We start from the raw sequence: 23,172 nt of genomic DNA, 5'->3' as shown, positions 1-23,172 counted from the left end.
CCTGCGAGATATTGTGTTGTTTCAGCCCTTTGGGGTTTCCTTCCGTTTTTCTTTAATGCTTTTTTTCTCTCAGCAAGAATAAATTCAAGGATTTTAAACCCATGGAGTTCCTAAGAAGCAGAACAACATGGACGGGTTGTTCTTCATACCTTTAGGACAAATAATGTTTGGACTGACGAGACAAAAGATTCAACCGTTGGCAAAGTTTTGCCATCAAATTGGGTGTCAAACTGAAGTGGTAGCTGTCAAACACGGCGGTGGTAGTGTGATGGTGTGGGGTTGCTATGCAGTTTTAAGATCGGTACCATGCTATGTATTCATAAGAAAACTGAAAATTCCAAGACTGTATGCAATTAAAGCAAGACAGGGTCTCACACAAAAGAATCGGTATGGGGCAACTTCGAAACATTTCCTGTTTTTTTTTTTACCCTAAAGTCAGATAATTCTCTGTTTTTAATTTATTTTGTGATTTCTTTCCCGTAAAAAAAAAAAAAAGTGCTGTGGTGGTAAACTAGTTTGTACCTTTGGGAAGAGCTGGCTTCGTCTGCACAGAAACACCTGAGGACGATGGATTTATGTTTGTAGAGGAGGAGGAGGATGACGAGGAGGAGCCTCTGTTTCTGGAGGAGTCTTCAGTGGAGGGAGGGGGAGTTTCGTAGTCAAACACGTCGCGGGTAAATGTGTCCCCCCGCTCTTTTCCTAAGTTTGACGTCTCCTTGGAAACACTCCGGCCTCCTCCTTCTCCTCCCTGCTAAGAAGGAAAGCGCTCAGCGTTGCGTACAGAGATCTGCATGTTTATATTCACATTTGTGGGCTCCATACATGTGTTCCTTTACTGAAGTGTTAGCTGGCCCCTACCTGGCTTTGAGACCCGACGCCAGAGTTGAAGTCCGTCTGCCTGTTGTTCGCCGTCTCCTGGCCGGGAACGGGCCGGTACCCGTAACCGCCGGTGTCATACTTCCCAGCATTTATCAGATTGCTGTTGTAGCCATTGTAGGCATTGTTGCCGTAGCCGTTGGTTATCTGGTTATAAATCAGCGCTCCGTTCTCGTCCTCGCAGAACTGGCTGACTAACTTAGACTCCAGAGCTGAAACACAAACGCGCACAGGTCCAGCAGAAAAACTTTTGAGAAGGGGCTGTCCTTCAGCGCAAACTGATGACTCCAACAAAAACAACAGCACTTTCTGCACAGTTTAACCCTTTAACACCAGAGTTTTAGCCCCAGTGTTGCTGTTCTTTCTACTACTGTAACTCTTCAACCGTTTACAGTATAATTGCTGTCCCAGTTCGGGTGGGCACTGTGCCGATGCTCCAATGGCCAGGCTGGCTACTGGTGTGAAGAGATTGCCAAATACGGTTTCCTCACAGCAAAGCCAAGGCCTTACTTTATTTTTTATTATTATTTTTTTTTTTAGAAGTTACATAGTATATTCTTTGTACGTAGTGGTCATGGGTCGCATGTTTTAACGGAGGGGAGTGGGAAGGGTAAAGGGTGGGTTGGGTTTTTACTGTAATATTGTGTGTTTTTTTTTTTTATGTTAAAGCGCTTCGAGCTGCGCAACTGCATGAGAAGCGCTATTTTATAAATAAAGTTTGATTTGATTTGATTGACATAATTCCAACAGATTCTGAAGTGGAGAAAAACAGTGTTGTGCAACACTTTACAGTAGAGAAAATGTTGTTCTCCTTTCAGTGTCTCCTTTCAGGGGTCACCACAGCAAATCAGCTTCCACTGGTTCACACGGGTGGTTTGGCAGACGAGTTGGGGGCTGGCAAAACTATGGCTAGTGCGAAGGGTCTTACACAAGGACCCATAGTGGATTGAGTTAACCACGCCCCCTGGGAGACTAACCCGGGTTTCCCATGCACCAGTCATACACACAGCCAACTGTGCCATCCAGCATAAATCCTGTCTTTTTTTTGTTTTTTGCATAGTTTTGTTGGGGCTGTGACTTGTACTCAGGCACGACTTCTGTGATCTTTTTAAACGACAATATAGCAACAACCACTAGAGGGCACTGTAGTTCTGAGTATCAGTATTTGATACAAACAGCAACACAGAAGAAGAAGCAGTCTGACACCGGGCTTGGCCGAAGTGTTCCAAAGCGACACAGACGAAGAATTCAACAGATTTAGGGATTTTAAGCTATATATAAAGACTTTCGTTGGCTTGTTAGCATGTTCTTTTTTGCTACGGTTATCTGAATAATTTTTCATATGTTGCGCTAATATACTAGATTCCTGCTTTGTTTCATAAAGCTTTTTAACCATCAACGTGTTAAGTTACTGAGGCATATATTTAGTCTCTTATTGTCATCTATTCGGTTATCATGCTTTGCCTTTTAAGAGGAACTGTCTGTTCTTGTTCGCGTTTTTGGTAAATGAATTTCTCTGTTCGACTTATATCTGATCTTTTTTTCCTTTTTGGCTGCTGTGACTTATACTCAGTAGTGACGTCTAACCTAAAAAAATAGGATATCGAATCAACGTGAATCAGCTGATTCTGTTGCAGAGAAAAGCGGCGTTGTGCAAATACGCAACACTTTACATTATTTAGAACTCTGTCCTTGTGTTAATGACTGAACTTTAAAGTGTGTGTGTTTATTTGCTGCTGCTGACGACGAAAGCTCTGGTATTAAAGGGTTAAAAGTCTCCTTTGGTATTTCAGACACTGGGACAAATTCAGAAGTCTAAATAGTAAAAAAAAAATTGCGACTACGTGTTCAACCCTGAGTGTTGTGATTCGTTGCACCCCTATTGATGCTACTATAATCACAACGACTATAAAAGAAGCAGAACTTCTTTATAAAGGTTGTTTTTTAATCAAATGTGTGCTGGTTTTATTTGACTAGGGAGAGGCCAAAAACCCTTTGAAGAAAAAAACATTTCATACTGTTAAACTTTGTGGTGGGACCATCATGATGTGGGGCTGGGCTACATTTTTCTGTTTGCTGTTTTAAATTTTTAAATGAAAAACAAAATGAAAATATAATTTGTATGACAGAGAATAGGACAGATGCAGGTTTATGGGGTCATGACGGTAGCTGGAGTAAGAGGAGAAGAGGCAGAAGACAGGGGAAGACGGAGGAAGCTGATTCGCCGTGGCGACCCAGAAGGAAAAAGCGGAAAGGAAAAAAACAAGATTAAGGTTAGAAGCAAAAAAGACTGCATCCCCATGGCTTCATGGCCTGTAATGGATGAAAAGGCAGCTAAGTGAGGTATTAAATAAACCTAGTTTTTTTCTTTTAATGATGCGTGTCTGTTTTTTTTAATGTATGTGACCCCAAAGTTCAACACATAATGTTAGGTAATGGAAGGTTTCTTCATGTCTGGTCAGGGTTGTTCAACCGTTCTCAGGTTTCTGTCTTCAGCAGCTTGATGTCTGAAGATTTTTATGGGAAGTTCTCTTACTTGGCAGAGTGTTGAAGTCGTCAATGAGGAACATGTGCTCCTTGTCCGGGTCGGAGGCGATCAGGTTGAGCTCTCTCAGGAAGTCGTCCCTCGTTGGATCCGAGGTGTTAACAATCCCCAAAGCAAACATCTCAATGTTGGCAGCGTGTGCTTCTCTGACGGCCACATCCAGCTTCACCGGCTCTCGCTTGTCCGTTTGTCCATCGGTGATGACGATGGCCACTTTGCTGACACCCTCTCGTGACCTGGAAAAGGCCTCTTGCGTCGCTTTACGGATGGCTGTCCCGGTGTAGGTGCCCTCCCCCATGTAAGCGATGCTCCTGATGGCGAGCTTGATGTCCTCCTTGGTGCTGTAGCGGGGCAAGTCGAAAACCAGATTCACATCCAGGCTGTACAGGACCAGGCCGATCCTGGTGGCTTTGCTTCCAACGGTAACTCGGTCGACCAGCGCCATCACAAAGCCCTTGATGATTTCGAAGTTTTCGGGCCCAACACTCTCTGAGCTGTCGAGGACGAACACCAGCTCCATGGGCCTCTCCTTACACTTGATCCCACAACCTGGAATCACCACAACACAAACCATCAAGGCGTAGCTGCCTCAGCACGCTCTAGACCTTTGATCAAAACAGGAGCTGAACATCCCAAAAATCTCTTACCGCAGATCTCTTTGATCATTCGAATGATGTCTTCTCTCTGAAGTAGAGTCATAAACATCGTTTAAGTTAAGATTTAAGTTTAAGTGTGAAAATATTAGTAACATACACAATATTGAAAAAAGTTGGACTCACAGTGAGGCCGGCTTCACCTTTGACCCCTGCTCGGCCCTAAAATGAGACCATCAGGATGTGGTTCCACAGTTAAACTGCAGTTGAGGTCTTTTTAGGGTTACTTACAGGTTCTCCTGGAAATCCAGAATCTCCCGTTTCTCCTTTGATGCCCTTAAGTCCCCTCTCCCCTGACGAGCCTCTGTCCCCCTAAACCATTTCACAAAGCAAAGTTAAACGGCAACCACGCCCACAACCAGATCATAAACGTGAGGTGGAACGATGACGGACTTTGGGCCCGGGAAAACCCTCTCCTGGAACTCCTCTTGGTCCGGACACACCCTGGGAACCCTGTTCACCCTGAAGTCACAGCAGCACAAGAGTTTACCAACGATAGTCGCTCTGTTTAAAAGAAGGTTTGGTTCTTAAAGACCCACTTGGATGACAATCGGGTTCTAAGTGTTTTAACATGTTCTGGTGGCATCTTTCTGATGATGGATGATAGAAACAAAAATGCATTTTTTATTAGTTTTTCTTTTTTCAGATCGGCTTGAATAAGTACAAAAAAATAAAATGATCCTATTTAATACGCAGAAAATACGCTGGACGGATCGCAAGCTTGCAGACAAAAAAAATCCATCCCATCCTCATCTGGCTCAAAACTACAATTACACCTGTAATGTTAGGTTGGGGCTGTAAGCTAGCAGAAGAGCTTGCAACAGAGAGCTCTCAGCATCAGGGAGGGGAAGGGGGGGTGGGGTTGCTCCGTGCCAACGGTCCCACAATTGAATGTATATAAACCTGGACCGAGCGGCTGTGACGTCACCCTTACTTACGGCTCGGGCGCAATGAGGCCAATTCAGCCGCTGTTTTTCTGTGATACGGCCGCTGCCGGTCAACAGTGATTGGTCCGAGTCAACGTTTCTACATAAACTACTGTCGCCAATCAGGAGTAAGCTTGTTTGAAGTCCACAGCCCTTCCACTGAAAGCAACTGGAGAATGTGTCAAACGTTCCATGTGGGGGGGTCAGCGGGCACCATAAGCACCAAAGCATCTGAGTGGTCAGTTTATCACTTGTGCTCAAATTTGCGCTACAGAAAAAATATAATGAAAAACAAATTCAGATTAGCTAGATGTTTAAATAAGAGTATCAGAGCCGCTGTTTATTTCTCTATAGATGTCTAGCAGGTAGTTCCTGTTCGGAGGGGGTGGGCGGGGGTGTCGCTCTGTCCAATGAACTCCTGCCGCTCTGCAGAAACTCTTAATCAGAAGACCACTGGGAACCCAGTTAAAGAGCTCAAAAGACGATCGGAGTGGGTCTTTAAGGACGGACCAGAGGCCGCAGCCCACCTTTGGACCTTGAACTCCTTGTCCTTGTGGCCCGGTTGGTCCTGGTGGACCCGGTCGACCGGGATTCCCCTGCAAAAATAAAACATTTGAGATAAGTCACCTCCGACAGCGTGAGGGAGACGAGTAACCAGAGGAGCAAGGATGTTGGAGAAGCCTTCAAGAATCCAGCTTTGATTTTCATCCAACTGGCACATTTTCTTTCAGTCTTTTTTAACTAAAGGTTTACTTTAGTCTAATATTAAAAACATGTGGAAAATGTCAAATTTTTTGAGACACACGTGTACTTTAGGAACTGACATGAGAATTCACTCAGCGTGGACATGATCTAACATCTGCCAGTGTGAAGTTCCTTCTCCTTCTCCCTTCCCCACCAGACGGCTTTTGTTGAGTCCCAATTAAAAGCTGCCGAACGCTCCGACCTGCAGAGACTCGGGTCTACAGTCTGCAGGGGATCCGGGTGTGATCTGCACTTGCATATGAGGAGCCTCAGTGGTTTTCACTCAGACCTGTTAGACCGAGTGTTTCTGATCGCAGGAGTACGTCCATTGAGATTCGCACCTGCGGGAGCAGTTTGGGCGAATAAACACCCCGAACAAATGAGCCGGCCGGCAGCTCTATTGCTTATTTTTTTACATCTCTTTTTTTCTTCTTCTTCTGGGCATGTTTGCACATGTGATTAGCAGTTTCCTTTTTATTTTTAACCTTTTGGCCCTCTGAGATTATGACTCAATCACAACCATCTGGCTGCATTTCAAGCTAAATTAAAGAGGACTTTCTGCATAATCAAGCTGACCTTGACTCCTGTTTGCTGGAGTTTTCTATAGCAGTATTAGAAGCTTCAAAACAAGAAAAAGAAAGGAAAAAAAAAACAAGAATATCAAAGGTTTTCAATTTACCGGAGGGCCTTGAAGGCCTTCACCTGGAGGTCCAGGTAAACCAGGCAAACCTCGGAAACCAACGTCTCCCTGAAAAGGTGTAAACAGACAGGAGTGGAGAGGAATTTGTGCAAAATGATATTAATATGTACAACAAACACTTTTCATTTAAAGAAAAAGTATTGTATTATTTGTAAAAAACAAAAAACTTCTTGGCTTTGTGTTTGGGTGTTTCCACCCCTTTTGATAGTAAACGTATTTCCACAAATATTTAACGACATCCACCAAGTTTTATATTTTTTTGCGTAATCACTTCTCTTTTCTTCCTTTTCTTTCTCTTCAAGATGAAGATGAGAAGATGGATTCAATTTTTTTTTCTTTCCAAGGTTAAATACTCAGTGACTTTTACATCAGCAGCATTCCTTGTGGTATTTCATAAAGGCTGTAATAAAGTGTTTTCGTGACAAAACCACATCTGTAGACCGACAACGGAGCCTAAAGCAAAAAAAAAAGAAGAATTTGGAACTGTTCAAATTTGAAATACAGAAATTGTAATTGCACCCCTTTTTGTACTTGTACTGCAATCCCTGGTGTGAGTGTTTGACCTACTAAAATGGTCTTTTTTTAATGTTCTTGGATGAGGCTTAAGCAGAAAACATTCATCATTTATTGGCATGAAGAAAACAAAAAGGAAGAAGTTGTTTAAACAAAGTCTTGTAGTGAGGAATGCCTGCAAAGAATGTGAGATCAGAGCCAAACAGCATTTATTCAGCCAATAGGACTGCTTACAGTACAGTGCAGCTTTTGTCTTAAAGAGCTCCAACTGTGGGTGACATGATGTGAATGTCTTCCCTTTTGGCAGAATTCCCTGGAAAGCTCCGGCCTTTAGTGTTTCTGCGTTCAAAACCTTCCCATCCGTGTGTTGCTATGCGAGTTTCTGGCTCTACTTACAAAACACATGGCCATTCAAAACGCGCGTTACAAATTAAACCGGTTGAACTGCGACCGATCAGGGACTAAGAATTTCGTAGCGACGTATGGATGGTGTCCTTTTTTTGATCACGGAAGTACCAACCGTTTGAAAATTGATCATGGAGGAAAAATGAAAAATACAGAAATCTATGACACCAAGTGTTTTATATGTCAGAATAGAGCTGTCAAGCAAGATTTGCACCCCTTGGACCTTTTGCACCAAGCCTCTTCCATCTGTAGACGGCAGTCGTACCTTTACAGCGTTCCTGAACGCACATCACATGCATGCTGTGTACGTAGCATTTACCTAATTCAGAGGAATTTAAAGTAAAATTCATTACTAATTTGTATTTTTTCCTTTAATTTTATCGCCCCAGGTATTGGTAACAATGCTCAACAGGTTTTTCTCCTTTTCATCCATTATTCTCCTTTATTGCAGGAATTTGGGACATTGTTTTAAGAAGAATTTAGGGTTTGGTCACCTAATTTAAGGTTTTTTCCCCCAGTATCAATGCTGTTGTCTTGGGTGTCTCAAATCCCTCTCAAACCCTTTCTTGAGTTAAAAAGTCCAAAAATGTTATAGACAACTTTGTGAGAGTCTGGTGACCCATGACGAGAACTAAAAATGTGTGAGAGAGGATTAAAGGCTGTAATCAAACAGTCTGTTGGTTTCCATTAGGCTCATTTTGAAGCCTTGCTTTATTTATTTTCCAATTCTGTGGCCATGGCCATTTTTGATAGGCTTTGATCTCATCGGCTTCCTTTTCTTACAGAAAATGCGCCATCTCACAGAAAAGGTGTTAGTGACCATTTTGGAGACAAAGACTGGATAGTCACTTGTCAATGAAATGACCAAGATTCTTATTTTTTTTTTTTTTCATTTCTTTATGATTCTACTGAGACTTCAAAAACTTAAACATCAAATTAAACTTCAACAGAATATTTATGCTTAACCAAAGTCACAGAAAGGCTGCGTCGAAATCTTGAATCCCATAAACATGCAGTGAAGGAATGGACACAGTCCACATCCAGTACTGCATCATGTCCTTACAAAGATCTGTTTACGTTATGTTTTTTTGTCTTTTTCTCACCTTTGGACCTGGAATGCCAACTCCTTCCAATCCAGGTTCTCCGGGAAGTCCAGGCAAACCAGGAGGACCCTCAGAACAAGTAATGGTATGTGTAAGTTATACATTAATGGTAACAAAGGGACAGATGCTAATATTTCTACACAAAACAGGTCTTCACCATTGGTCCTGGATATCCTTCCCCTTTGGGACCGAATGGACCTGGAAATCCTGGATCACCTCTGTCACCCTAACAGAAAAGTCTGCTTTTATTCCATGTAAAACATACAGCAACGTGAAAGGGAACAAGTTATGTAACTTGTTCTTTTTCTTTTTTTTTTAATCTCAAAATCTTTAAATAATCTACAGCAGCCGAAAGAATTTATTACCTTTGGACCTGGAAGTCCATACCCAGTCTCCCCAATTGGGCCAGGTGGACCACTAGGACCAACATCACCCTGTGACACATTAGTGGAGTTCAGCCTAAATCGCTCACACAAAATCACATGACAACAATTTTCCATTACTTGTGGTGTACCACAGGGCTCTGCCTCAAGACTCCCTTAATTTTCATACTAGTTTGTAAGCTTCATCTTTTCGAAATCTGTCTGATACTGTGTGCTCCTTTGCTTCTAAGAAGCCACCACAGGTTTGCAGAGAGTCATGTCAGTGAAAATGAATCTTAGAAGCACCACTGATAAATTCACAGTATCTTATTTTAATATTAGTACAACAATAAATACAGTAAAATACTGCAAAGGCATCAATAATCAGTTGCTGTTTTTGCGGTTTTAGGAAGTAAGAAAGGGTTTTGTTTTACTCTTAACTCATTCTTTAGCTACACAAAAACGACAACACTTTTTCAACAAGGAGCAGGCAGAAAGAAAAACCAATGTAGAACAAGCTTTATGTGACTTATTCATTCATTCATTATTCAACAATGTCTGAACTTGTTTGTACAGAATATTTGAATTGTTTCAATTTACATGAATTTACAATGACCTCTTTCTCTCTGTATATTCTCATTAGGATGAGTGTAAAGGAAAGCCGCTAAATCGAAAGTCTCTAAAAAATAAAATAAGTAAAGCGGGTCGCTGGTAGCAAAAAGAGATGTTTCTTGGAAGAGTCTAGGAGGCTTTCATTGTGAAGACTTCTAGACGTGATGTGTTTGTTTCTGCGCCGCTTTAGATTTCAATGGAACTGGAGCATAAGTTGGTCCTCCTCCCAAGTATATCTTGCCTTATTTATGGTGAATGACATTCAAACATTGAATAAAGCATCAAACTCTGGAATAAAACTGACTAAATTAGTTTACTCTCCAGGAAAAGAGCCAGACTTCTTTAAAAGAGCCGAAGGGAAGCTCTCATTATAAAACAATGAAGATTTAGGGCACCTTTTAGAGCCCTCTTACATTCTTTATATGCAGTTAAAAATAAAAATGGATGAAATAATAATAATAACTTGTTTACATAAAACCGCTGAACAGAAGATTCAGGAATATTTCCTTTAGACGGTACCTTAGGTCCTGTGATGAAGCGTCCCGGTGGACCAGGAAGACCCAACCTTCCTTGTGCTCCTGGCTCTCCCTGATTGAAAATGGCGAAAACCAAGTGGTTACAAGGCGGTTATTTCTAGTTCTTTCAGCTCACGGGTTCAGAACTGGCGTTGGGTATTGACGGCTATGCACCTTTGGTCCTGATGGTCCAGCGATACCCGGTGGACCCGACAAACCTCGTATGCCTCTTTGGCCTTGATCTCCCTTTAAATCCATAAGGAAAACAGTTTTCTTATGTCAGCAACTAAACTTTCAATTGTGGGTTTTTAACAATCAGTAAGGATCAAAAAAGATCTCGTCCAGGATGTTCAAGAGCTAATGCATACCTTTTCACCTTGTGTGCCAATCCCAGGGGCCCCCTCCGGACCCCTAATGCCGACGGCTCCTGGCTCACCCTGACAGCCAAAACCGCACACACGCACGGAGGTTTTTAATCATTTAAGCTGTTATGTTATTGTGATATCAATCTCTTAATTACCTTTTGTCCTGGGGCTCCATCTTCACCTGGCAGCCCCGGCAAACCCGACATTCCCGGCGATCCTGGCTCTCCCTTGTCAACAGACATGAGAGACTCGTGTCAGTTTGTTGACTAAAAATCATTAACACCAACCTTCAGTCGATCTGATGAGGGTTCTGATCAAAAACTCAGCCACACCTTCGCTCCGGGCTCACCGGCTCCCCTTTCTCCCTGAGCGCCAACCTCACCTGGCAGCCCTTGATCTCCCTGTCAGACAACAGCACAGATTTTTTTTTGAATTGTCAGTCAAAATAAAAGTTTTTTCACCCCTCTTTCTTGGCATTCTGGACAGAATATGTTCAAAAACGTGTTTTTTAAAGGTGCATTTCATAAAAGCATCATATATATACACACATGTATGTGAAATGGGGAGTATCCAGCCTGCAGACTATTTCAGATAAAACAAGTTCTTCAAAATGACAAATATAAAGTCACGTCTGACAATCTTGGCGTGTTGATGTCATGTATGCAAAAAGGAAGACTTGTGCATATCAATTGTCTGGAAAATGCTTTCACGTGTATTTAGGCTTCGTGCGTTTCGTATTCGAACAAAATTCTATCATTAAAGAGATATACTACCCAGAATGCCTGAAGGAGGCAAAGTTGGGAAGTTCTACATACTTTCTAAATAACTGCAAGTTATTGGTTTGTGTGCATTTATAAGAAACGCAAAGGGAGACCGGACCTCCTGCCTCTTTTATTCATGAGAGTGCACAACGACAGGTTACACAGACTTCTGTTTGTGTCTAAAGCTGAATATTTAAACAGTCTGATCAATATATCTCACCAAAACATTTGGTTTCCATAGATCCCTTTCTTTACACTATCTTAAGTTTGTAATAGCACCAACTAGATACAGGTGGCCGTCACGAAATATCAAGGTTGTTGACCGATCAGAGAGTCCATAAGGAAGAAATGTTCATGAACTTTTTTTCTAAAGGCATAATGCGTAGGGCATAGGGTGAACAGGTCGTAGTGAACATTTATATAACATCCAAGGGGAAGTAAGGAAGTGAGATACAGGTGGATTTTTCCTTTTTTCCACCTCCCCTATAAGATCTTTTAGTGCTGTTCACATGATAAGCGCACGCTCCCTGCGTGCAGCTTGACTGTTACAAATTAATAGGATTAGACAACATAATGTAGTTAGAGTGGAGATACTATGGCCACCTCTGCGTGCACCGTCGGCAGTGGTCAGTAAGGAGCCAGTGCAAGCACTTTAACAACCACTACTGTGGCTTAAGGTCGCCGTACGACGGCATCACCCGTACATCATAAATCAGGCATGTCCAAAGTCCAGGTCAAATGCGCCGCAAGCTCCTGTTGAAAAATCAATACTATGTGGCCTCCAGCACTTTATAAGAACTGGGAGAGCTCTTTTATTTTTAATTTAATTTTTTCTAAACCTAGGTTTCATTGATTTTCTTCTTTAAAACAAGGTATGACAGAATTTTACATGGAGACCAACAATTATTTTACATGGATTAGAATTTTATGACAAAAAAAAGATGAATGAATGAATAAAATATAATAAAAAAGGAGGAACCGGGCATGACCGCAACCACTCCAGAAACCTAAACTGAGGATATTCTCCAATTATAAGACAATCAGAGAGCTCTTTTCCATTTGTCCCATTCATCTCTGAATTTGCCTCCTCTCAGTCTCAAGGCAAAGGTCAACTTCTCCATAATGAAGATGTCTTCCACTATAGGTGAGCCACCTCCTGGTAATGGCCTTCCTTGCTGCAGTTAATATTTTTTTAACCAAATATTCATCTTTGACTGCGACTGTCTCTAAGATATTACCCAAATATCACAGACTGTGTGAAAGGAATCATGCATCTCAGCACCCTTGTTAAAGCTAAAATGGATGGAATTCCAAAAATGAGACTATTTCTCTGGTTATACGTCACACATAGACGGTGCTCCAGAGAAATCTTTGGAGCGCAAACAGGACCGACCGGCTGCTCCGCGTGAGTGAACCGTGTCTCTGAGCAGAGCAGCCGGAGAAATAGCTTTGTGTTTGCGGACGGGGGGGTGGTGCGCTCCGAGGGGGAGGCTTCCGACCCCTGCCAGACTCAGGAGAACTGTGTGTCCGAGCAGAGCTCGGACCGCCAGCTCACACACAGCGGCTTTGGGGCGGTGTGTGAGCTTTTCAAAGCAGAAGTGTGGCTCAGTCCTTAGAAACCGTTCAAACAATCACGTGGATTTATGTTTCCAGTCGTTTCCCGACAAAATAAAGGCTGATGTTATTCCCACATATTTAATGAAGATGCAGATTGCGGTATTTCCCGCATGGATTTTGTGTTCAAAATTGGTAGAAGGATGTTGGAGATGGAGCTGCCTGGCAGGAGGGCAAGAGGACGGCCAAAGAGGAGATATATGGATGTCTTAACAGAGGACATGAAGTTGGCTAATGTTAGGGTAGAAGATGTCCATGACAGAGTGAGGTGGAAAACGATGATTCGCTGTGGCGACCCCTGATGGGAAAAGCCGAAAGAGAAAGAAGATTTTGTGTTCATCAAACAAGGCTAATGTCGTTAGCGTGTGTTAGCCTCTCCTAACCCTGGCTTCTTCCAGCTCCGTTCTTCCACAAAAAAAAAGCACTGACCACATGGATTAAAAATAAAATGAAGAGCGAACAGGCGCTTCATAGTATACATAACAGTAATAAAAGCGCGTTTAGAAGATCGTCTCGTATTTTACCGAGCTGCTGCATGAATATTTATGGCAGCTAGGTTTGTTTACAGTGGGACTCATTTCCTCTTCCGGTATTTTCAACACTACTGCGCATGCCCAAATGATTTATTCCGACCGAAAGTGTGACCGTTCGTCATAATCTGAAAAGGTTTTTCTGATCCCATGTACACGGTTGAATTCCAATCCGACCATTGATCCGATCAAGATATTTTGCGCATGTAACCTCGGCTAGTGTTTATTTTTAACCCTAGGTGTATTAAAGAAACTGATTACATTTTCCGTTTGAATTCTCTCCATTTCAGCAATGTGGTAAAGGATTGTCCTTTTGCATTTTGTTGACATGACATAAGACTAGTGTACATTTTGGAAACCACCTCAGATGTCTTTTACCAGCATGCACCTCCCATTATTTTTTTTGTACCTTCCCTTCTTCCCATCGAATTTCTTTGAGATATCGAAAGAAGTCTTGACTGTTAAATTCAAACGCCTCTCTCAGATCTTGAACATTTCTCCTCTCCTTCCTACACAACTGCTTCAATGTTCAATTCTTCTGCTGGTTTAAAATTCTTATTCAGATAAATCCACTTCAGAACGTTTCCAACTTTAGTTGTTGCGCCACTTTTTTTTGCCAAAATCTAATTGTGAATATTGTTACTGGATATAAAGACTTTTTAATGGTATTCGGTGCACCATCCGCTCCGAGAGGGTCAGAATCACAGCAATGAGTGTGATTTTTTTTTATTGTAATTTGGCTACATTATAGTAAACCTGTGGCAACACTATTGTCGAACCCTTTTGCAACACATCTAGCTTATTTCAAGAATGTCAAATGTAGATTAAGAAAATGGAATAGGCAGCGAGGGGTGCGGCTTTCAGGACAAGTGGAAATTTGAATTTGATGTTATCATAAGATTACAGGTGGACTGGTTTGCCCTCACAAATATTCACCTCACCAAATGTGGAAAAAGCCTGTCATAAAAGCATGCAACTTAGAAATACGCCACAATACACGACAATCATAATTTCTATTTTCATGCCGTCTCTTAAGGCCGAGCCATAAAGAAACAGGTGACTAAAACTATAGTTCAAAATAAATGATAGAGCCTCATCTACCAGAGGTAAGATCCTTTACACTCTGCCTCAGTATTCAGATGCATTGAGTTAAAGACTTGCTTCCAAGTAAAAATCATTAAATTAAAGAGTACGGAATGTAAAAATACGCACTGTAGAAAAGTGAAAGAATATTTATGTTTGTTGTTAAGTTGGGCTGCTTTACATTCATCCTAATGGGGACAGACTTTAGTTATTGAACCCAACTTCAAGTAGAAGAAAAGGCAGAGCTGGAGTCTTAACTTGCATTTTGGCTCTCATTTAGGTCAACAAATGAGTTGGATGTTGCGATCTGACAGCTGCATAAAGTGGGCTTTGGTAGCACAAACCTTGGGTCCTGGCTTTCCCTCCCCTTGTGGGCCTCTGCTCCCCGGCGGACCTCTTGGGCCTTCGGTTCCCTGCAAAGAGAAATCCATCAGACCTGAGCAGCAATGTTGAGTTCTTGGTTATTTTCGGTGTTTAGCATCAGACTTTTTCTAGGACATCATGAGGGGTCCTTACCCCAGATTTAAATAGTGGGTTGTGTCTCCTTTTTTGTAATATATAGCGCTTCCATAATATGCATCTTGTTCTACTTACGAGCTGAGCAGCCACAGTCTGCCACAGTTTGGGGTGTTATAATCAGGTGAATGTGCTCTTCTCGGGTTTATTTCAGGGAGTTTCTAAGGTCAAGTCGTTTTGCAATTACTTCAGGTTTTAGCCAATCCAGCTCAGTGGAAGCTTGCCCCCCCCCCCCCCCCTTCACATGTCTGTGAACAGTGGACTAGAACCAGATTTTGACAGTAATTAACTGGTGCTTTGATATCAGGGGAGTGATCTTTGGCTCAGCTGTCAGCTGAAACCCATCTGCACCTGTTGTGCATGTGGGGGTTATGCAACCTGCAGAATAAATGAGGGTGATCAGACTTTCTACACACAACGAAGGGATGAAAACTTCAAAATTAAAAAAAAAAAATGGGCAAAGGTTTGAGAACCGTTTACAGTGTTAGTTTATGCTTTGAACCCAATCAGATCACAGAAAGCGCAAAACTCATATGACCCATTTGTTGGATATCCCTGATCGAGTTTTTTAATAAATTTTAATTGTAAAAAGCAAACATACACACGTATAATTTTATAGCTAAAATGGAGCAGAAAAGAAAATACTGTTAGCAGTTTTAAATCCACTGTGTTCTAATAAAGAACATTTTATAAAAAAATAAATAAAAATAAAAGCCTTTCACATTAAATATTGTTCAAACAAAATGCATTGTGGTCTATATTCACCAGCTGATGCACACTGATTTTCACAAAGACTTCTGGGAAATTTCTGGGGCACTGGAATTTGAAATTGTAGGGTTTGTCTAAATTCCTTCACTAATCACTTTTTACTGCACTATATAGGGCGTTGGCCATTTTTTGGGCTGTCTGAGTCTACAATTCCAAAATTGAGTGCCCTAGAAATTTCCCAGAAGTCACTGCGAAAAAACCAGTGTGCATCGATGCTCACTAGGTTGGCGAATATAGACCACAATGCATTGCGTCGTAACAATTTTTGCCCCAAAACTTTATTTTTTTAACAATATATAAATGTTATCTTCAGAAAACACTCTTATCAATTAGATTTTAACTTTTTGAAATTGATGTCATATTTACAGTTCCAAAAAAAAAAAAAAACGTAGTGAGCATGGTGTCCGGATTGCTTTTAAAATCCATAGTCCTGCACTAGATAGTTTTTTAGTAGTTTGGGATTAGTGTGGAATTCGGACAGAGCTGTAGATTTGGACACTGCAATAAAATGGCAAATGCTCTATACAGTGCAATAAGTAGTGAGTAGTAAAGGAATTTGGACACAACCAATGGTTTACTGAACAGGAAATGACTCATTTGAGTTACATAGACCAACCCCAACAAAGATTGAGACATGCAAGCTTTCTTTTTACCAACTATGTTCCTGTTATTTCTATTATATACTGGGATTAAAGATGTTTGGAATGATAACATTGTTATTGCGTCTGATGTTCTCTTTGATGATTTGTTTTTTGATATATTGTTCAATAAAGCTGAAAAACAAAAACAAAATAATTATTTCCGTCTCAATTATTATCTGATTTCGAGAAAAACAAAAAACTGTATCTAAGAGAAAATACCAGGACTTCTGCTCAATTTTGGTTTTTTGCGATGGTTGTACCAAACCCCTTCCATCTGAATAATACCCACATTGACAGACTCTCTAATGTTATGAGGACGCCGCTAATAAAGCTGCAAACACGGTTTATTATTATACTTAGAAAATGATTGACCCTGACCCGTGACGATTTTAATGTTTGTTTTATCTGCCACACCTTAAATGTCAGGCGAGGCTGAAGTTGCCGTTCGATTTTTTGCTTTAACAGTTAAGGGTAAGGTTAAGGGAAAACCTGTTTTCTCATTTTAAAGAGTCGTACACAAAGTCTAGTGTAAAAAGAAAGTTTAGACTCACTGAAGATATTTTATGGAAAAGGAAAATTGAGTAAATGCAGGTGCTGATATGTAAAGCTTGTGAAAATGCTCAATTTTCCTATAGCAAAGAGCCCTGTAGAGAAACTTTCGCACAGTCAATAATTGCTTGTTTAAAAGATAAATACACAGCGGATCAAGATTTAAATGTCCTATATCATGCAGATTCATCTTTTTGAACTTCTAAATAAATTATAACGGTAAGTCATCACAAAAAATGACCCTAATGCGGTATCTTGATCCATCCTTGCATCTCTGAGCATTCCTCTTAAACCCTAGGCTCTGAGCACCAGCCCGAACCAGTAACTTAGTTTTATTGGATCTTCATCATCTCTAAAATATCTATAGACACTTACAAACCGTCTTCTTACACTGGATTTTACTTAGGATCAGATTTTTCTCCTTAATTTTTCCTTTAAAATGTAAGGGAAACTGATTTAAGGTAAAGGTGAATATAGAATATTGAATCCCTGAGATCTTTAGTACTGATGTAAAACTTTAACATTAGCTTCAGGGTTCATGAACCTGCCTTCTCTCCTTGTATGCCAACTCCTGGGAGGCCAATGGGCCCCGGAAGACCTGGAGGGCCAAAATCCCCCTAAAGACAACAAATAGAAAGACGGTTAACAGTGACAATGTCATATAAATCTCGACAGCAAAATGATGCGTCACACTTAAATGCCAGCTGAGAGGATTTCATGATTTATGACTCGTGGAAAGCACCCAGCTGCAGGCGAGGATCTGCCAAAAAAGGCGGTGCGTTTTAGCTGTTCTGCATCAGATGAATGAAATGTCTCTGAATACAGTTAGTAGATAATGTTTTTCTTTTCCATTTCCATGTCATTTCATCTGTGAAACCCCTTTTCGGCTTAGAAATACATGGAAATATTTCCTGCAGTGAACCTCACTGAAGGGCTGAAGGGAGATCTCTGCCCAGACGTGCGTAATAGATGAAAAAAAATAGACAAATTTCTCTTTATTTTGAACAAAATTATTCAAGATCAATCCCAGGCGTGACATTTTAAGAAAATCTCAGATTTTCCGACTTCAAGGAAGAAGATGTTAGCAGAGATCTGCATTCTGACCATCTCCTCCTTTCAGTCTGAGCGTTTACTTTCTCACATTCATCAGTACGAACTATAAAACTGCATTCCTCCTACGCCACCAAGCTCTGACCCTGATTCATCACCCGGAGACGACGACCTCCCATAAAACCCCACGCTCAAAGCATTTATCTGTGGCTGTGGCAACTTTTGGCCTTTCCCTACAAAAGCTTTCTCCTCGTGCCTTTGTGAAGGCAGGGCGCCTCGTTTATAGCCTCTCTGTACTCTACCTTGTCTCCTTTGATTCCGGCGCCCGGCTGTCCTCTGGGCCCCCGCGGCCCCTCCAAGCCCCGTTCACCCTGCGAAGGCAGAAAGAGATGTTCCTGTTTTTTTGAAACATCAAACATGTGACAGCAGTGGCGAAGTGAGACCATATGCAGCAAAGGGTGGATTTAGTAAAAGCTACAAACACTAAGTGACTCCGAAAATAAATCCTGCAGGCTTGACTGCGATTCAAGGGAGGTGTTCTGCATGGATTCTGTTCAGAAAGGGCAAAAGAATCTCCATCGATGCCTAAAAATAAACTTTGAGTGAGTTATTTTCCCAAAATCATATTGGCATAGGGATTTGAAATTTTAACTTTTTAAACATTTTTTAAGTAAAAAAAAAAAAATTGGCAACCCTTAGCAAAAAGTAGTAAACTTGAAGTTTATTTTATTAAGTATACTTGAGTACAAGTACAGCAAGTATTCCATAGACCAGAGGTCTGCAAAGCCACATGTGTCTTTGGAAAAAAAAAAAAAAAAGGAGAATTTGAATAAATAATGGGTTTGTAGTTTTGGTTCATCTGTTTTCCGTTAATTACGTTTTGTCACTTATGTTTAGACGTTGAACATGTCAGACAAATAAGCAAAAATGATGGTAAAGGGGTTTAATCTACTGTGAGAGGGGTTAAGTATTCGATTATCCTTATCTTATTGCAGTTACAAGCATTGATTTTATTTTGAAAGGAACTTAAATCTGCAGCTGTCACAAGTAAAAAGTTGAAACTGTTATTCATAGAAAAGCCTCACACAGTTATAGTTCAACTGTAGAAAATATTTACACCTGTATTTTATAAATAGATCAATATAAAAAAAAAAACATGAGACGTGTCTTTTCTAAACATAAAAGTGGGACTTTTATAGCTCCCTTTGGGTTTTTGTCAATATTAAACTGCCCCCGTTCTAGCGCTGGGCAATATTTACAAATGATGGAATATATTTAACAAAAAAACATTTAATTTTAACATCCCCTTTGGAAATTGGCTCCAGCATAAAGTTCAAAAAAATACAAGCTGTCAAAATGTTTGCAGTTGTTCTGTGAGGTTCCGCTAGCTTGAGCATCTCATAGAGAGAAGTACTTGAACGCACTGGACAGAACATTTTTGGTAGCTACAGCCTTGAAATGGATTTCGCTGCATGTGGTTTGATGCTCCAAGTTTGAAGTCACAACCCCAGAGACCAAAATCTTACTGTTGACTCACCAGCCAAGTTGGCTGCTTTTAAGCAGTCCATTATGAAAAGCTGCATTAAGAAAAACTCCAGGTTCCGTTGAAGCCTTTAATCTTTTCAGATGACAGCAACATTATTTGGTATCGGACATCTGGTCATTTTACTAGTGTCAGTTAAAAAACAATTTGATTTCAGTCAATCAACCCTAGATTCTAAGCCCTTCATGAACAAGAGTGGACCAATTACCGGTAACTGGACATGGATGTAGATTACATCATCAAATTTAAAAAGACAACACAAACAAGTAATAAAAAAATAATGGTGAAACCAACAAATCAGGGTGGCAAAAGCCAACGACATCTAATTTGCTGTTGTATCATTTAACGGGATGAACACTGGCAGGTCATTCCACAGTTTTGGGCCTGCAACTGAGAAAGCACAATAACCTCTAGGTCTGTGATTGTTTTGTTTTTGGAACTACGAGAAATGTCAGATCTACTGGGGCAAAAAAGCTAAAGGGAGTGTATGAGACAACGAGGCCAAGGAGATGCTGTGGAACAACAGAGGTGTGACATTTCAAAACAGCAAAAAGTCTTTGAATTATACAGGGATGCAAAGCAGTTGATGGCTGCTTCCAAACCAATGAGTGATCGGTAATCTGTTTTTTTATGGTCCATACATACCGACTATACTTGTAGTGTGTAGTAGGTGGGGCGGTATGAATGTTCCATTTTTCTTTTGGTTTACTTTTCCTTGCATCAGAAACATCCTCTGCTGCAACAGTTCATGTCAGGTCTGACAGCAGGCTTTACTGACATAGGTTCTGTTTAGACGAAGCCCTTTAACAATGGGCAGTGTGTCTAGGCCTTGATTGTTTTCATTTTGTAAACTGAACAGGCATGAGTACAGTCTCGGCTAACTTTGAAGCCTGGCTATAATCTTTACCAATTTACACTATAGTTCTTGGTTTCCTTTGAGTCATATCTCATCGTGGTGCAATGATTTATCTAAAGACACAAAATTTTAAAAAAATCTGGTAAATTAGTGATGTAGGGAGCACTACACTGAATCCTTTTAAAATTTAGGCTGATTTGCTGTTTTAATTTATCAAAACAGTTTGTTTAATACCCGAATGTCTATAAAAAGCTGGCATTAGAACCTGAACATGTCAGTGACATTTCCAATGAAAAACTGGAAAGTTAAGGTTGAGAGAAAGGCTAAAGCTTGTTGTCTCCTAATCTTTTGTGACATTGGACCTTAAAACCTTAAAAAATATATATATACCGTAAATTCCGGACTACAAAGCGCACCCGATTACAAGCCGCACCCACCCATATTCACGTGTTTGACTGCTTTTATTAATATACAAGCCGCGTCAGAGTACAAGCCGCGCATGTGATAGCCGATATTGTCATCCTGACAGATCACGCCCAGCATCCCAGAGTGTGTGCAATTCATTAGCACATTGTGGGTGGTGCCAATTTTGCCTCTGGCTCATGTATTTGAGTGTATCGACATCTGACAAACAGCATGGACCTATATTCTGTTCACAAGTCCCTCAGTTATGGTGTTTTTATTTCATTTTTTTTTTTTACTTATTGACAATCTAGGTATCTAACATAAAATTACAAACAGTAACCATATAATCAACATTACATCCCTCAGTTATAATGAGGAAATTTACATCCGCGATTCCACATTTCCCATGAGTCTTAGGGGCTAAAGGCGGGGCCAACGCCCGGCTCGCCATTCTGTTGTACGTGTTTAAGAATTAGCAGCAGTGCATGGAGGGGTGAACGGGAAAAGCTCTCCTTCCGCTTGTGTCGCAGCAGCGTTATGGGAGTAACAGGACTGGTTAGAAAACACAACGGTAAAATAAAGCAGCGGCGACTGAAAAGCGCGCGCCTCAGTGCGGCGCGTGCGTCAGAATTCAGAAGCCTCTGCACTCCGCGGACGCCTCTGCGCTCCGCTCCCGCCCTGCGCGCTCCTTGTCTCCCCTTCCTATCTACTCCGACACCTCTGGCCAGGGCGACTTCAAGGAGGAGCACTTCGTCCCCGTTGCGCCGGTGGATGGAGCAAATCGTTTCTGTGCAGAGCAATCGGACTTAAAACTGTACGTTTTGTGTATGAGGGGCGGATGCGTTGTTACGTGTGGGAGCCTTCAGACTGCCATCGGCCCCGTAGCTCAATCAGCAGGAGAAGATGTCTCCAGCTCACACGGAGGCTGTGAGTTTTTCAAAGCAAAATTCCGCTTTTACGGTTTCCTTAGAAACCGTAAATGGAGTGTACATTCACTCCATGCGCTGTTCTCTCCGTCACGCAGCAAACCGGCTTTTCCAAACCCGTTGGTGACGGTGGACTTTTTTACGCTGCTTTTAACGATTGCTTTTAACTTGAAAGCTTCATCATAATGTAGCGGCGATCACGTGCACGTTGGGTCTAATGGCACCAAAGGATTCTGGGATGCGGCTGGACATGCGTGTTTCGTTTTGTTGAACCATGACTGAAGTGTCTAAGACCTGAAGTCAAGTCCATGCTGTTTGGCTGCTAAGAGGTGTGTTGAATAAAAATGCCTCGTGCTTGGTGTTAGATAGAGAATACAAACTATTCACTGAGTTCGAAAATACGTACATGGCGGCCGCCAATTAAATCCATAAATTAGGCCGCCAATTAAATCCATAAATTAGCCGCGTCACTGAAAAAGCCGCAGGGCTGTAAGCGCAGGAAAAAAGTAGCGGCTTGTAGTCCGGAAATTACGGTATATATATATAAATATTCAAGTGTTAATAAGGTCATTACTGTTTTCCATTTATTTATTTATACATTTATTGTAATACCAATGTAAAAAATGTTGGCAGCGTTTGAGGCTATAGCGACTTGCATGTGAAGTGCAAGTACATTCTAAGGAACTTTCTGTTTATAGATCCAAGTTAAAGCCGGATTGTTCACCGTTGTTTTAACCCCTAAACACTAGCTGGCTCCTTTTCCTTTGGTTTCCTCTCAACCAATAAAAAATAAAAGAAGAAAGGTTTGGGGCATTTGGAAAAAGAAGGTTTCGAGGTGCTAAACGTTTACTTTAATGACATAAAACGTGACAATGGTGTGTGTGGGGGGGGGTGGGGGTGGGGGTGGGGTTTAATGTCATTGGAGTCAGCTTTTAAAGGTTTGCGCTAATTTAGTCCGAACTGTACTCTGGATCACCTCTGCATAATTCCTTTTTTACCATTGTTTTATTTATTTGTTCTTCCCAAGTCAGGCTTACACAGTCATTGGCTCAATGTTCTGTGCCGATTAAAGCTTTTGTTTGTTGAAGAAAAAGGTTTTGGCATCAAACTTTGAAAAATGAGTCAGCAGAAATATATATTTTGATCAGCAGTGCTCAATCTGGATTTACAGATTCGTGTCACGTTGGTGGAGAACAGGACGATCAATATTAACCAGCGGCCATGCACAAATGTTAAGCTTATATCAGCTGTGGGTCAGAAGTCGAGAGTGAATGGTGGTTCAATCTCTCCAGTCCATATGTCGATTTGTCCTATAAACCCCCAGAATTCCCTAAATCCCATGGCTTTGAGCAAAACCATCTGATAAATGGAGATAACGAGTGTTGATTCTGCAATCACAGCTAATTAATTTCAACTGATCTGAAAGCCCTATAAAAAAAACATGGATGCATTTGTGCTTCTATTGAAGTGTTTGTTTTTACAGGAGGTTTATAGGTAAGCAGTTAAACTGGTAAAATTATACGGATTTGGATAGGATTAGTATATATTATGCATCATTTATTCAAAAAGCTGCATCTTGGTGTCCTAATGAGATGAGCGGTACATTTTTAT

At 41.1% G+C, this 23,172-nt stretch overlaps 1 protein-coding gene across 3 annotated transcripts in view; it reads right to left on the bottom strand.

The window, feature by feature from the left end:
- LOC101170823 (collagen alpha-1(XXVIII) chain) overlaps positions 1–23,172 on the bottom strand; it is a 42,334-nt gene that overhangs the window by 920 nt on the left and 18,242 nt on the right. Inside the window, exons 15-34 of one of the 3 annotated variants that reach the window (XM_023965380.1) lie at positions 18,134–18,202; positions 17,330–17,398; positions 14,652–14,720; positions 10,652–10,720; positions 10,475–10,546; positions 10,323–10,391; positions 10,129–10,200; positions 9,959–10,027; positions 8,831–8,899; positions 8,623–8,691; positions 8,466–8,534; positions 6,424–6,492; positions 5,528–5,596; positions 4,468–4,536; positions 4,306–4,386; positions 4,201–4,236; positions 4,069–4,105; positions 3,413–3,970; positions 859–1,088; positions 523–751 (exon numbers count right to left, since the gene is read on the bottom strand). In XM_023965380.1, coding sequence (XP_023821148.1) covers positions 523–751; positions 859–1,088; positions 3,413–3,970; positions 4,069–4,105; positions 4,201–4,236; positions 4,306–4,386; positions 4,468–4,536; positions 5,528–5,596; positions 6,424–6,492; positions 8,466–8,534; positions 8,623–8,691; positions 8,831–8,899; positions 9,959–10,027; positions 10,129–10,200; positions 10,323–10,391; positions 10,475–10,546; positions 10,652–10,720; positions 14,652–14,720; positions 17,330–17,398; positions 18,134–18,202 — 2,143 coding nt within the window. The remainder of the gene's footprint in view (positions 1–522; positions 752–858; positions 1,089–3,412; positions 3,971–4,068; positions 4,106–4,200; positions 4,237–4,305; positions 4,387–4,467; positions 4,537–5,527; positions 5,597–6,423; positions 6,493–8,465; positions 8,535–8,622; positions 8,692–8,830; positions 8,900–9,958; positions 10,028–10,128; positions 10,201–10,322; positions 10,392–10,474; positions 10,547–10,651; positions 10,721–14,651; positions 14,721–17,329; positions 17,399–18,133; positions 18,203–23,172) is intronic. The other 2 variants (XM_023965383.1, XM_023965384.1) reach the window with 2 other exon arrangements.

Source organism: Oryzias latipes, chromosome 2, assembly GCF_002234675.1.
Source record: "Oryzias latipes chromosome 2, ASM223467v1".
NCBI classification, from domain to species: domain Eukaryota; kingdom Metazoa; phylum Chordata; class Actinopteri; order Beloniformes; family Adrianichthyidae; genus Oryzias; species Oryzias latipes.
The sequence above is the reverse complement of the archived record's forward strand: the minus strand, read 5'-3'. Positions and strand labels throughout refer to the sequence as shown.